Source organism: Talpa europaea, assembly GCF_964194135.1.
Source record: "Talpa europaea genome assembly, chromosome: 13".
In the NCBI taxonomy this organism is placed as follows: domain Eukaryota; kingdom Metazoa; phylum Chordata; class Mammalia; order Eulipotyphla; family Talpidae; genus Talpa; species Talpa europaea.
The window spans coordinates 67,599,204-67,615,231 of NC_140080.1; the positions used below are offsets into that span (position 1 = coordinate 67,599,204).

General features: G+C 39.3%; 1 protein-coding gene across 1 annotated transcript in view; it reads left to right on the forward strand.

Moving 5' to 3' along the window:
* The window catches only part of DSG2 (desmoglein 2), a gene marked incomplete at both ends in the record, with an annotated part of 41,653 nt that overhangs the window by 5,118 nt on the left and 20,507 nt on the right, over positions 1-16,028 (forward strand). Inside the window, 7 exons of the mRNA XM_084252692.1 lie at positions 9,877-9,912; positions 11,114-11,248; positions 11,901-12,062; positions 12,200-12,344; positions 13,201-13,361; positions 15,569-15,706; positions 15,824-16,009. Of these exons, the coding sequence (XP_084108818.1) occupies positions 9,877-9,912; positions 11,114-11,248; positions 11,901-12,062; positions 12,200-12,344; positions 13,201-13,361; positions 15,569-15,706; positions 15,824-16,009 (963 nt within the window). The remainder of the gene's footprint in view (positions 1-9,876; positions 9,913-11,113; positions 11,249-11,900; positions 12,063-12,199; positions 12,345-13,200; positions 13,362-15,568; positions 15,707-15,823; positions 16,010-16,028) is intronic.

The following is a 16,028-nucleotide window of genomic DNA, read 5'->3' on the forward strand; positions in this document are numbered from 1 at the left end:
TTAACAAATGGGTAAAATGATGGTAGAAGAGTAATGATAAAAGGATACATCATACCATGGAGCCTACCAAGAGATAGCCTCTGAGATCCCAGCCAAGATCTGGGAAGTATTATAAATTAGTGAGATGATATGAAGAGAAGGAGAGAAGTGAATGTTCTCAGCTGAGAGAAGAACCTATGTAAAGGCTTAAAGAGAGGAGCACATGGTTTCTTGGAAGAAATGAAAGAGCTGAAACAGAATGTAAGGCAGAACATCATGTAGAAAGTTGAGTCTCCTGTTTCTCCCACTGCTCCCCTCAGCAGTGTATTTCAGTCAGTCTGACTGTTCTGATCCCCACTCTGTCTCTGGTGAATCCTCTCACCTCACCCTGTACCTCTGGCCTGTACCCCAGTTCTTGTATGCATAAATGAATAAATCTTTAAAAAAAAAAAAAAGAAGGAAAGAAAGTAAGTTGAGTCTCCAGCCTTCTTGATATGAAGGGAAGCCATGAAAGTCTAATTGATAAGTGAGTGTTTATAGAAAGGTGCTCAAATCATTAAGAAAGTTGAGTTGGTCAGAAAGAGATGAGAAAAAAGACAGTAGGTGACTGTGTATATTTTTGCCTCCTATTTAAAAAGGGCATCAAAGACATGCCCAGAAAGTACAAAGGAGGGAGGATGCAGCTGGCAGGAGGGTGATTAGGGAATAAGTGTTCTCAGGGCAGTGTCAGGGCCTGGCAGGGGTAAGATGTGGAAGGGGCCTTCTGTTGTCACGAGGCCAGGGATACTACTGGTATTTAGTAGTCCAAATCCAGGGCTGCTAAACTTCCAGCAATCTTTAGAACTTTCAAGAATTGGCCACTTGTAGATTTTTCTGCTGAAAATGTCAATAACACCCCCACTAGGAAATGGAAATAGGCAAAAAGCAAGAAATTCTCGTTAGGGATTCATCCTATTGCTGTCCTCTCTTAAAAATGCAAGTCTCCTGGGCCTGCCCTGGTGGCTCAGCGGTTGAGCACTGGGCTGCAAAGGTACCCACTGCTTCTGCAGTGCCAGTTCGATCCCTGACCGACAGCGAGGGTCCCACATGGCACGAAGACCTCTCCTGCCTCGCCCACTGTTCCCCGCTCTGGCTCTGGTGAATTCTCTCACTCTCCCGCGCTTCTGACTGTACCCAGTGCTTGTATAAATAAATAAAAATAAATCTTTAAAAAAAAAAATGCAAGTCTCCTCCCCAGTGGTGCAGCTGGTTGAGCACAGCGCTGTGAAGTTGTCCGCAGCCTCTGTAGCACAGGTTCGGTTCCCGGCAGGCCAGGGAGAAACCCACATAGTGTGGCAGACCTCTCCTGTCGCACCCGCTGCTCCCCTCAGCAGTGTTTTCTGTCTGTCTGCCTGTTCTACTCCCTGCTCTACCTCTGGTGAATCCTCTCACCCTCCCGCATCTCTGACCTATACCCCAGCTCTTGTATAAATAAATAAATCTTTTAAAGAAAAAATGCAAGTACCTCTCCAGTTGGCTAAACCTCGATACATTAATTTATTCAACAAGTATTATTGACTACCTGCTGTTGACAGCCACTTTTCTAGGTCTTGCATCAAAATCATAACTTGAATGAAATTACTTTCATCAGTCAAGCAGTTGATGCCTGGCTAATTGGGGAATGAGAAGGCTGGTTTGGATGGAGATAACAGAATTCAGATTTCCCTCTATTGAAAATGCCTGCAGCCCATTACTCTTTCAGATTCCCTGCAACACAAACTAAAAGAACAATAAAAGTAAAATTAATCACCCATATGCAGCATCTTATTTTAAGAGATACAATCTCCCTAGATCCCAAAAGTGCTAAAAGAAAAATTGGGCAAAGGACCAAGCTCAGTCATCATTTTCTTTTATCAATATCAACAGTCTCTTCTTTTAAATATCTCCTTCCTTTGCTTCCAAAGTACTGTGCTGGGGGTCCTTTTACCCCCAGAAGCTGCAGTCCTTCTTCACCCGCTTTTCCAGACCACTACAGCTGGGGGAAATGCTGTTTGAGCATCACCAGGAGATATCAGATATGGGTCAGAGGCAGGGGAGGTGGAAAGTGGGCAGCAGCAGTGATGGCTAAGGGTGATGCCCTTACAACAGTGTGAGTGTAAATGTCTTGAAGTCCTCCACCTTGGTATTGGCCCCTGCCTACCTTTGAGCCACAGCACCCTACTCCTTGTTGTCTTTTATCTTTCCCCCATACTCATATGGCAGCTAAGCTTAACATTTCTGCAAGCCTTCTAGCCACTCAGACTTCAAATTTTGGTCCCCTCTGACCTATTCTTCTGTTCTGCAAGTGCTGGATTTGCCAAGGACTAGTTGTGACCCCATGAAGATTCTTGCTTCTACTCATGCAGTCCTGTGTCATTACTCTATTGAGGAACATTACCCCAGTGCTGTCCTTATGACATCTTCTCTGGCCATTTGCTATAATCTTCACATCATCTCCTGCCTTTCATCTTGCACAGTAATGCCAGAAAATCTTTCTGTAACCCTAGGGTCATAGTATCCCTAATCAGAAGATGTCAATGATTTTCTGCTCTTTATAAGATCAGAGAAGATCCTTAACAGAACTTTTTGTTCATATTTTCTACTTGCCTTCACATAGCCAAGGTGCCAGACAACATGACTTCTTGTTCTTTGTCGTCCATCTCCATGTTGCCACAATGCTTTCGCTGAGAAAGATCATTTCCTTCTGTCTCCTATCTGTACAGATTCTGCACCCCTCAAGGCCAAGCCCATTCCATCGCCTGCCCCAAACCTCCCCTAAATTCCCCAATAGGAAGTAGTTTCTGTCTTTTTTGAGCTCTCTAGAACTGTTTGGGTTTTTTGTTTTTGTTTTTGCAGTTGTCATTCACACAATTAAGCTTCTCTACCTCCTAGTAATTCATGCACAATTTCTAAATTGTCCTCTTCTTCAGAATAGGATCTACATGTCATTGATCTTTAAAGCTAAATGCTTCGGACACTAAAGTATTCTTTAAAAAGCTAAAAGCTAAATCTTTCTGAGTTTAGAAAAGGGGGGACTCATATATGAGTTTCATTTGTTTAGAAGAAATATTTAATGCCCTGATAGGTTGAGAGGTAAATTTTTATTTGGCTTTAACACATCACTAACTGCTGCTATTATTTATCAGAGCATCTTCTAGGTGCTTGTGAACTGTCCCACCATCAAGGAGCTTACAGGTGGGGGAGGAGGGTTATAGGTAAAAGAGTTAGACTTTTTTGATCCCCTATTGCATGCCAGTCACTGATTGAGTGAATGTCATTAATGGGCACAGTCAGCTAGAACCCAAGTTCCTGACCCTGTTTGCCTCTCTGTTAATCAGAGACATCGCCCACTTTATAGCAATTTTCTACAGTAATCATCAATAAAGTCTGAACTTCTAGAACTCAGTAATAGGCTTAGTTTCATTCCAAATTAGAACTAAGGTGTGAACGTCTAGAACTAAGTGATTGGATTAGTTTCATTACAAGTTAGAGTCATTCTGTTATAGAGCAACCCCGATATTAAACGGGTTCCTGGCTGTGGGTCCTCACCCGCGCGCTTTAAAGGGACTTATGAATACTCTACTACAGACACACACAAAAGGGTTAATAAAAGGTTTATTTACAAGAGGAAAGGAAATAAGGAAAATGTACAACTCAGGGAGAAAATAGGGAAATAAAGTCTTTAATGCGTCCTACCCGATCCGACGACCTGGAAACCCCAAAGTCACTCTCAGAGCTGACCGGACGCTGCTGCTGGCCAAGAGCCCAAAATGGAGAGAGCCCCCAAAGCCCACGTGTCTGCCTTTTGTATCCACCTGGCTGCTTAACCCCACCCTCAGGTCCCAGCCACCTTCCCTTTGGTGGTGATGGGATTTGGAGTTCCCAGTGTCTTTGGCTTTGACCTGGGGTGGGGGTGGAGTCCACAAAGCCTGTATGGAATTTGCTTTGGGACCGCCTTTTCCCCCTAACAATTCTAGAAAGGAAAAAAAAGAATATATATTGATTTGACAAGCTAATGGTCTTGTCAAAGTGTTCATACAACTTTCTGAAGTCCTGTTTTCACTGTTTGCAATTTTGCCAGTCCACTTACTCGAGGCCCATTGAAGTGCCTGATTTCCACTTTGAACCTTGGAGTCAGCTGTTGGCAAGTTTCTCCCCATTTTGAAGGGTGCCTTCATGATAGACCAGTGCCATCTAATGGTGAAAAAGGATAGTCTAAAGCTCTTGATTTCTTGGGTGGGGAACATCTGTGTATCTTCATTCTAATTTTTAATTTAATTTTCAGAAATATATTGCAACAAAAAAAATAGAAAAAGCCTGTAATTTTTCATCTATCAAATTATGTGAAATACGTTAGTAAAGATTTACCTATATTTTACCTGAATCCAATGACATTTGTAAGAGTTATAAAAAACATATGCCAGTAAATGGTAAAATATTTCAAAAAAATAATAATTACTCACCATCAGTAAAACTTAAACTCGAACAAGAAAGATGAACCAGGGGAAGGCACTTTAAATTAATCCTATAGTAGGCAATTATACTTTTTTTTTTTAATTTTTTTTTTCTTTTATAGAGGCATGTTTTATTTATTTATTTGTTTATTCGTTTTTCGTTTATACATGCACTGGGTACAGTCAGAAGCGCGGGAGGGTGAGAGAATTCACCAGAGCCGGAGCGGGGAGCAAAGCAGGCAGAAGGACCGAAGTACACTGCTGAGGGGAGCAGCGGGCGGCAGGAGAGGTCTGCGCCATGTGGGACCCTCCTCTGGTGGCCGGGGAGCAGCCGGGAATCGAACCAGCGCTTCAGAGGCTGCGGGCAGCTTCGCAACCCAGCGCTCAACCGCTGCGCCACCGGGGAGGCCCGGCAATTATACTTTTAAAGTGAAAAATCTTCTAGTGGTAGGAATAACTCATTACAGAATTTCCTGATTTAGAATCTGTCATTTCACACATCTCTATAATTAAGGGTGCATTATCAGTTTATCAATTATACAGGCTCTCTTTCTCTTTCCCTTGCTACTCTGTGACTTTACCCAATGGTTTTCAAAAGTGTGACCCCTGGAGACTGGCAGCATCAGCATTATCAGGAAACTTGATAGAAATACAGATTCTTGTACCCTACTCCAGACCTGCTGAATCAGAAACTCGCAGGTGGGATTCCGCAGTCTGTTTGAACTAGGTGATTCTGATGCCTCTGGAGTTTGAGGCCCACTGCTAACATCCCTATTAGAAAATAATTGGGAATAAAAAAGAATATTAAATATTCAAGACTTCTTATATCTCTTTGTTAGCTACTCTAAGTTTTGCAGAAATGTTTTGGGGACCAAAAAATTGATGCTATATAACTGACACTGTGATGTCGATATAAATAAACACTATAATGTTGAATTTTCTGGACCTTCCCTTGTTGGAAACCAAGGGAAAAATAGTTGTCTGTGGTTACACAAAACTAACTTGAAACAAAAAATTCACGACATGCTCTGCACCTCAAGTATAGCCCAGCATTGCTGAATCCGTATTTTAAAATTCTTTGGGGCAATAAATGTTTCCAAAGAAAATGTCTTCCTCTTTGAAACTGACTCCAGTATGACTCATCCAAAGTTATATTTGTTACATTAAGATTAACCCCAATATCTGAAGAGCAGGCAAAAGATTATAATAAATCATATAATTTATAATAGACTTTTCTGCATGTAATTTTCCTATCTAAAATTAAAAGTCAGCGTTTGAAACTTAAAGTTCAAAATTTTGCTTTTCTTGGCTGTTGAGTGAAAACATGTAATTGTATATTTAAATCAGGTGATGAGTGAGACTTCTTTAGGAGTTGCACCTGTATTCCTTTGTATTAATATTATTTTTATTTTTTACATCATTGTTCATTTTTAAACAATATTTGCTTCCCCCCAACCCCTTCAGGTGTAGTCCCCATAGAGTTTCCTTCCCCAGTGCACCCGTGCACCATCACCTCAGTCCCCTGTGCTCCTCCCTGCCTCCCTCTGATCCCTCTCCCTCCTCCTCCCCTGCAGGATGTCTCTGATTTATAATTGTCCTTTTTTGCTTTGTTGTGTTTTGTACTGTTATTATGTATTCCTTTGTAAAGGAATTGTGTGAATGAGTCATTTATAAGTTGGTTCTTTAATTTGGGACTTTTCTAAACGAGTGCCAATGTTTAGCCATAAAATAATTTTCTGAAGACAACCTCTCTTCCCCTCCCCACAAAAGAAGAGTGAGGGCCTCCCTGGTGGTACAAGGGGATAAGCACAGCACTGTGAAGCTATCCACAGATCCTGCAGCACGAGTTTGATCCCCAGCCAGGGAGCTAACACACATGGCAAAGCAGACCTCTCCTGTCTCGCCCTCTGCTCCCCTCAGCAGTGTATTTCAGTCAATCTGCCTGTTATGTTCCCCACTCTGTCTCTGGTGAGTCCTCTCACCCCCTGCATCTCTGGCCTGTATCCCAGTTCTTGTATGCATAAATAATCCTTTAAAAAAAAAAAAGAAGGGCCTCCTCTGGTGACTCAGGTGGTTGAGCACAGTGCTGTGAAGCTGTCAGCAGCCTCTGCAGCGCCTCTGGCCGGCCGGCAAGGGTCCCACATGGTGCAGCTGACCTCTCCTGTTGTGCCCCCTGCTCCCTTCAGCAGTATACTTCGTCAGCCTGCCTGTTCTGTTCCCCGCTTGTCTCTGGTGAATCCTCTCACCCTCCCATGCATCTGGCCTGTACCCCAGTTCTTGTGTAAATGAATAAATAAAACTTTAAAAAGAAGTGTGAAGGGAAAAGTATGATGGTAGAGCTCTAACATAAATCTGGCCAATATCAGGGTCATCCCAGTAGCTCTCCAGCATGACCAATCCATCCCTTCTGCCTTAGGCCACTGGACCTACTCTGAATGTGGAAGTTTTTGCCTTTACATGAGTCCCCCCTTCTTGGAGCTACTAAGGCTGCTAAGGGACAGACCTCTAACTCTTTCTATACAAATTGAAAAATCAGTATATGTGGTTAGAGGAAAGAAACAGCTGGCAGCCATGACCTCTACATCATTTTCTTTCCTTTGTATTACTTCAGCCAAAGCTGAAAATTCTTTAAGAGCAGACTGGCAATAAGCCAAGGACCCTCAAGGCAGTGTCTGGTTTTGCCTTCTGTACAGTAAAAAGGGAAACAAAGAATTGTAAAACATCCTGCCTAGTTCCAAGGATGGGTCAGAAAAGGAGCACAGGTGTTTCTGTGATTGTCTAGAAGTGGCGTGAGCTTCAAGAACACCAGGAAATCATACTGCCAACCCTCGATGAAGTCCTTCCAGCTTAATAGAGACAATGAGCGAAGTTAAAATACTGTTTTAAACTATTTTGTATTCCTCTATATCTCATCTGTAATAAGCTCCCTGTTAGTCTGACGTATGGAAGTTTAGAGGATCTCATCAGCCATGGACTCACTGAAACACAGGAGAAAGGTTCAAAGTTGTCTACTTCAGACTGAGAACCTGCCTGCCAGAAGGAGCTATTTGGTGACTCAGAGGCCTGGACTCTGCTTATTAAACTCAGTGAGGTGATTCAGAACAGGAAGTCTTTTCTTAAGGTGTGCTGACCTTGAGAACAAAGATTACATTGATTGCTTGTATTTTTGAGGTGATTTTAGCCTTCCCTAGTGCATCAGCCAAATATATATATTTTTTTTTTTTTATTTTTGTGCCAGTTGCCCAGAAGGCCAGTTTTTACAAGATGCCTAAGATCCCATGATAGAAATAAAAGAATTTTGTTAAACTTTAGTAAATCGGGAAAGTGTTTGAAAGATTATGTTTCATCTAAAGACACTAGTTCTTTGAATAGACTGGAAGTTCACATTTCCTCTTCACGAAAGTGAAGACATGTCACATGACATTTTTCTATTACCAAGGTTTTTGTGAGGAAAAAATGTTTCCAGTTTCATAGATGGGAAAAACCAAAATGGTCATCGCTCGTGTGTAGGTCATCTTCCAATGTTTGGAACCTTTTACCAACATTCCCATATAAGATCACACAAATGTTCAAAGATCACTGGAAATGTTCAAAGTAAAGTGGGACGCAGTGGGAATGGAGGCCAGAAGACAGAAGTGTCAATTTTCCCATTTACATTGACTACAGTATGCTACTGATTTGCAAATTTACATGAATCTTTGGTTCTCTGGAACTTGCATGACCTTGACCCTTGACCATGACCTTAACCTTTTACAGTAACTTGCAGAGAAGTGTGGTGTAAATCAGTGTTTCTCAACCTGGGCACTTTGGACCAGGTGATGTTTTGTTGCAGGGGCTGCTTGTGAGCACTTTAGGATAGTGAGCAGCATCTCTAGATGTTGCGAGCACTCACCCCTCTGAGCTCCACTCACCACCGCCACCTTCATTTGACAACCACAAATGTCTCAGACATTACCGAATATTCCGTGAGACCCCAGTGTCGGTGAGGGGTGTGTGCAAACATTCTCTCTTAGTGGAAAGCCACTGCTCTAAATTAAGAATATGCTGAGATAGAGTCCCAAGGAAACATCCAAATTACTACTTTCAAGGAGTAGTTAAGATCTTAACTGTTTCCTTAGTCAAATAAACAATTTCACAATGAACAAAGTGTTGGAACAATTCTCTTGGGCTTTTTGTACAGTGATTATGGAACAAATATTTCATTTCATCATGCCTTATTAAGTGTCTGAAAACAGATTAATACAGAAGGTGCTGTGAATATGCAGGTGGCAGAACTGTTAGATACCAAGAAACCCTCTGCTTTAAGATGCACAAAAATTTTTATTTTTAGTATAGCACATACAGAAAAGTGCAGACAATGTAAGTGCACTGAATTTTCAGAACCTGGATAGACCATGTAACCAGCAACCAGATCAAAAAATAAGATTACAAGTACACGAAAACCAATCTCATATCCATTGACTCCCCTCTAGCCACAGCAGCCTTGAACCTTGCTCTCCTACTACCATTCCTACCTCGTGGTCTGGCTCTTCCCTTTGCAGGACTCTGCCTGAAGTTCTTCCTCTTTCCATTCCAGTCTTTGTGCAGCTATAATGCTCTTGAATGACTCCCTATACCCTCTGTCCTAAACCACTCTCTACCACTCTTCAGTTGCCTTTACAACTCTTATCACAACCTGTCTTTGTCCTCCCCAACATGTAAGTATCCAAGAGGAAAATAGCATCCTGCTACTTTGCATGTTGTAGGAGCTTGGGAAATTGAAGGCATGAATAAATTCAAATTTCAGTGCCTGCCTGGTGGCGCAAGGGGTTGAGCGCCTGTGAGGCAGTCCGCAGCCACTGCAGCATGGGTTCGATCCCTGGCCGGCCAGGGAGCCGCCCACGTCGGGCTGCAGACCTCCCGTCTCACCCGCTGCTTCCCTCAGCAGTGTATTTCAGTCAGTCTGCCTGTTCTATTCCCCACTCTGTCTCTGGTAAATCCTCTCACCTCCCACACCTCTGGCCTGTACCCCAGTTCTTGTATGCATAAATAAATAAATCTTTAAAAAAAAAAGTTTTCCCCTAGAGAACACACAAAGAGAGATTATCCCTTCAGCATTACATTCACTTCTTTTTCATACCATTCTCCCTTTGAATATAAATTTTGAAAGCACTGCTTTGGGATACATGAGATACAGATCTCAAGCCATTACTAGCTTGGTAAATTCATCCCCCCGTAGAACTTAGCTTCATTCCTCTGGCTGTGGTTGTCAGTGGGAAGCAAAGGAGAAAATTAAAATTTGCTTCCTTTTAGCAAAAAAAAGATAGTACTGGTGGTTAAACTTTTTTTTCTACTGTCTCCTAGGTGGTAGGTGTTTCATTAACAAAATATCTAAATTGAATTGAGTGATAAAGTCTATAAAACAACAAATAATTCTGTTTTCCAGATCTGTTTTGCCTTTGGAAGTGGACTCCATTTAGAGGTAAGGAACCCAGGGGGATCATTTCTGTCTTTTGGAATGAAAAGCTAAATTTCATAGAAAACAATTTGTGCCTTACCAAATTAAAAATAGAACTCTCTTGGACCCTGTTATTCCCATCAAGCAGTGCACAGGAACATATATCCAAAGATGTTGAGTGAAGCATGTTTTGACGATATGAATGCCCATCTCTAGGGAATGGTAAAACAACTTATGGCACATAGAAGCATGTCCATAACGAGATCCTGAATGAAAAAATCAAGAGGCAGAATGAAATGTATACTGTAATTACATTTTTATGGAAAAAGACCTTCTTTATACATGTGGAACTGTGTGGTCATAAGAAAGAGTAATAAAAGATATTCATCAAGCTGTTAACAGTAAAGTTTGGGTGAAAAAATAATACTTTGCATTTTACTTATAAACTTTAGTGCTATTTTAATTTGTTACATGATTCAAGTTTTAGAAAGTTTTAAGTTATAGAAATTTGTTTATCAACTAAAAACAAAGAAAGAAAATCGATGACCTGATACTAATCATTGTAAATATTTTGAAATAACATACATGGTATATAGATTAACGAACAAAATGAGTGAAATGATAAATGTAAGGTACTAGTTATTAACACAATAGAAAATCTATACTGAGACTTTCTTGGATAAAATCCATACTTATCTATTAGCCAACTGATAATTTATAGTTTTCCACTTAAAAGGTTCTAAAAGCAAAAAATAGACAATTTAGTCCTTTGCTAATCTTTAAAACAATAAATTCATTTCCTGACAATTTGATATCATCAAGTTAAGATTTAGCCTTTTAAAATCTTAAAAAAGATTTAGCCTTAATTTTCCTTAAAATGAAATGACATTTTCAATTAAAAGAACAAAATTAATAGGCATGGTATATGTTATTTTTAAATTCTCCATTTGTGAGGTCAATGAATACTCTTTAGCCTTTTTAACCTTTATGCTGGGAAATCTTTGCTTACTAGTAATAACAAAACTCTACTGCTTTACTGGCTTGGAGACAATCTCTGAATGTCTATACAGTTTGCTAGCATATATACATGTCCTCTTTGAAAAAGAAACCTTAAAGAAATATGAAATGCACTTCATATAACTGTTTCAAATTTTTGTAAATTATAATTTACTGTCTATTGCTTTAGGATACTTAATAATTTTTTGGCAATATTTTATTGTTATAGGTCTTGAACACAAGAAATGAAAATAAGCTGCTTCCTAGACACACTCACTTAGTGCGGCAGAAGCGTGCCTGGATCACTGCACCTGTGAATCTTCGGGAGGGAGAGGATCTGTCCAGAAAGAACCCAATTGCCAAGGTGCCAACAGGAAATATGTGCATGTTACTAAAATATGGTGTGAGAGAACATTTATGTTCTCTTTAAGCTTAAGGAAAATTATACTGTGGACTTAGTGAGTCTTTGATATTCCAGATAAATTTGAACGTCAACTTAATTTTTAGCAGAAGGTACCAACATGAACATCTTCTTTCCCATTCTGGAAGATGGAGTGTCATTGGCAAATTTAACATATATATATATATATATATATATATATATATATATATATATATGTTAAATTTAGTTTATATATAAAATATATGTTTGTAGATTTAATTTATATATTTATATATTATAGATAGATAGATAGGCACTTGCCTTTCCATCTACCTAGAATCCCCTTCCCACAGATCTTTGCAGTACTCCATAGCCTCAAGCCTCTGCTCCGGTGTCACTCCTTTCATGGCTCATCCTATCTCTCTCGATCCCCTTTCAGCTTGTTTGGTAACACATTCTACTCCAGGACATTATGTTGGATGCTACTTGCTTGTCTGGCTCCCTCCTCAGAGTGCAAGCTCCCTGAGGGTTTAGCCCATAGGATTCATAGCTTTGGAGGGAAATTTCCCATTAAAAATGATTTCTTGAAAGTTACAGTTTTAACTTAAATATTCCTCTGTTGTTTTTATGTTAGATACATTCTGATATTGCAGAAGAACAACTCATAAAAATCACATATAGATATACTGGAAAAGGGATTACAGAGCCACCTTTTGGTGTATTTGTCTTTAATAAAGACACTGGAGATTTGAACATTACCAGGATTCTTGATCGAGAAGAAACACCTTATTTTCTGGTAAGAAGAATGATATATTACATTTATTGGTTTGTAGCTTTTGGGGGTAACAGTTATGATTGCTTTCTTGTTTGGATACTATGGTAGTTTAATTACCTTAACTTCAATTCCTTCTGTTATTCATGTCACGATTTCAGCTCACTGGTTATGCTTTGGATGAACAAGGAAAAAACCTGGAGAAACCATTAGAACTCCGCATTAAAGTTCTTGATATCAATGACAACGAACCAGTATTCACACAGGAGGTCTTCGTTGGGTCTGTTGAAGAATTGAGTGCAGCACGTAAGAGTCTTAGTATTTTTTTGCATGAATGCCCAGGTCATTTTATACCCATTATGTAACTGAACACTAAATCCTGCGTCTTAATGACATCTAGGTATTACCCACAGAACAAACAGTAATAACTATTGCTCTGGGTTTGGAACTGCTTTTTTTGTGATGAGTTCCAGAGACATATCTGGTTTTGTTTTGTTTTTTTTTACCTTAAGAACAAATAGGACAGATTAATACAATAGGATGGGTCCCTCTGACAACCACTGAATTCTGCACTATAGCAGGAAAGCTGCCATAGATGATATTTAAGCAAATAGGTGTGAGTGTGTTCCAATAAAACTATTTACAAAAGCAGGTGACTGGTTGACTTTAGCCAAGTCAGTTTGCTGATCTTTGACATATTATTTCTGCTATCAGGTTTATTGACAATATTGTTCAATGTAGTGCTCTTTATCAAGACTTGCAGGAGAGATTTCTCTTTGATCATAAAATAAAAAACTATTATGTCTCCTAAATTGTTTGTATTTTAATAAGCGTGTGTTTGTAGCTATTCTTCTCTTTGTGTTGGTTATTAGACCTATTACAAACAAATTTTTAGCCCTCTATAGCACATTTTTAGGATTTCACCCTAAGAATTGTAATGTAATAACAAAGACCTTGCCCTCATCCTGTTTTTCCAGCTACTATATTCCATTTACACTTATTTCCTCATTTGGTTAATTTTTTTGATCTTGGTAACTGGGGTTTTGACAAATACATGGAATTCTTTTTGAACAAGCTAAAATTATAAATAAAATAATGACATGATAAATACAAATATGCTGAAAGTTGAGTTTCAACTGGACACCCTTGTTTCTAATATCAGATACCCTTGTGATGAAAATCACCGCAACTGATGCAGATGAGCCCAATACTCGAAATTCTGAAATTTCTTATAGAATCATATCTCAGCAACCTGCTGCTGCATTCCACTTGGATAAAGATACAGGAGAGATTTATACAATCATTAGTAACTTGGACAGAGAGGTAAAATAACATTTTGTGTTGCTCATCTTTTAAATTCTCTTCATTTCTTTCCAGTTTCTCCTCTCTATTTCTTTTTTTATTTTTCCGACTTTGTTCTATGTTCCTCATTCATAGAATGACTTTTGGAATTATCCTCTCATCGGTTTATGCTGTTTTGTATGGCAGCTATTAGTCATATGTAGCCATTGAGCACAGGGAATGTGATTAGTCCAGATCGAGATACGCTGTAAGTATAAAATAGTCGCCAGGATGACAAGAGTTAGTATGAGGAAAAAAGAACACAAACTATCACCTTAATAATTTTTTTTGATTATATGTTGAAATAATATTTTGGACACTGTGGGTTAAACATATTTGTTTAAAACTAGTATCATCTGTTCTTTTTACCTTTTTAAATGTGGCTGCTAGAAAATTTAAAATTACGCAGACAGCATTGTTCTAAGGCCTCTCCAGTCAGGTTTCTGTTTGCTACAGCGTTCTAAAGCAATGTTCCTTAATTTGGGGTTGTATAGTAAAACATCAGGAGTCCTTTCTACTATAATAGAGAGAGGGGGAAAATGGAAATAGGAGTCGTACTTAGGGTAATAGAATTATTTGGAAAGGAAAGAATTATTGTAAACCTCATATTAGAGGAAAATTTGAGTAGGTTTCCTAGAAAGGCTGTTCTCGCAAGCATTTCACTTTTTATTTCTAACTCCAAGGGGAGGTTTTAAATGAAAAAGGAAGAGAGAAGATTTTTCCATAAGTGTATTTTCACGTTTGCTGCATACATGCATAACAATGAGTGGAATGTTGATGATTCAAGAACATTGTCACCACATATAAATCATCATCCAGTGCAGGCAGTGAATTTGTAGTATTTGGAAAAATGATTGACTCCGCCCAGATTGTGCCTAACATTTCTACTGGCATCTTTGTAAAATCAAGAGTACTGTTACTTTTAAAATTTTGCTCTATACCTTTTCACATAAAATTTAGTATTTTGAATGCGTAGCATAATTTTTTTAACAAGCTGCTGTCTCTGAAGTATGAAAAAATTAGCCAATAGTAATGGCTGTTATTACTGGACATGCACCTCATGTCATATATTATTCTTTTTTTTTTTTTAAGATTTATTTATTTATTTATACAAGCACTCGGTACAGTGAGAAGCGCGGGAGGGTGAGAGAATCCACCAGAACCAGAGCAGGGAGCAGAACAGGCAGATGGACAAAGTACACTGCTGAGGGGAGCAGCGGGCGTCAGGAGAGGTCTGCGCGCCATGTGGGACCCTCGCCCAGCGGCCAGTGATCAAACCGTTGCTGCAGAGGCTGCGGGCAGCTTCGCAACCCAGCACTCAACCACTGCGCCACCGGGGAGGCCCTCATATATTATTCTTACCTTTTACATAATTAATCCATGTAATCCACCTAGAAACCCTTAAGGCAAAGCCAATTATTATTCCTTTTTTATACAAAAGGAAACTGAACGTCAGAGGGATTACATGTATGTTCAAAATGGCCAGTGAGTGACAAAGCTGGGATTGAAAAGAGCCAGCTGGCTCCAGAGCCTGGGCTGACCTGCCTTTCCCTGAGCAGTTCATCCCCACACAAGACCCCTATGCACGGGAACTGGCTGCTTAGCCCCCTAAATTCTAGGTACATTGAACGGGGCCATTATAAGGGGATCATGCAGAAACTAAGGGTTCCCTTGGCAGTAATATCTGAAACCTTTTTTTTGGCTGTCCTAAAATGTCATTTTTAGAACATAATTTTCTAAGAATCATATCTAACGGGATGTCTAGACAAAGTTCACCAAGTTTTATCTTTATTGGCCAAATTTTCTTGGAAATAATGTTTTCACACTTTGACTTTTGTTGAAAATGTAGTGTGGGGCAGAGAGGCAATTCCTCCTACAGAAAAGTACATACTGAACAGCAGTCTTGTGCACAGACAGTTTTAAGAAGAGACTCGCTCCTAATAACATCACAAATAACATATTTAAGAATTTGGCCATTAACAACTTCTGCTAATGTTTTCTGTCCATCTGGAAAAGCTCTGAATGCAAATAAACAACAACTTTACGCAAACAACAGCAGATCATGAAACATTTATGAGTAAAATATACTTTGGTTAATTCCTTTGGTGATAAAGTGGACTACAATCAGAAAAACAGATTTGAAAGTGATTCATTTTCACCCCAGGTGGCTATTTTTTATTGCTCTGCAGGAACACAGCAGCTACAGTTTGACAGTAGATGCAAGAAACGAGAATGTACAAATAACGGATAGACCAGCAAAACAAGCTAAAGTTCAGATTCGTATTTTGGATGTCAATGACAATATACCTGTGGTACAAAATGAAGTGGTAACTATTACTTTTATAACAAGTTATCTACTTGTTCGTATTTTAGTCCTAACTAGTAATATATCACTTTTGTTTGTGTTACATTAAAATAAATATCTGTGTGCTTGTGTTTTACAGTTTGAAGGGGAAGTTGAAGAAAATCAAGCCAATGTAGAAGTTATACGCATAAAAGTGTTTGATGCAGATGAAATTGGCTCTGATAATTGGTTAGCAAATTTTACATTTGTGTCAGGAAATGAAGGGGGTTATTTCCACATAGAAACTGATGCTGAAACTAATGAAGGAATTGTGACCCTTATTAAGGTAAGTGCTTCTGTTCAAA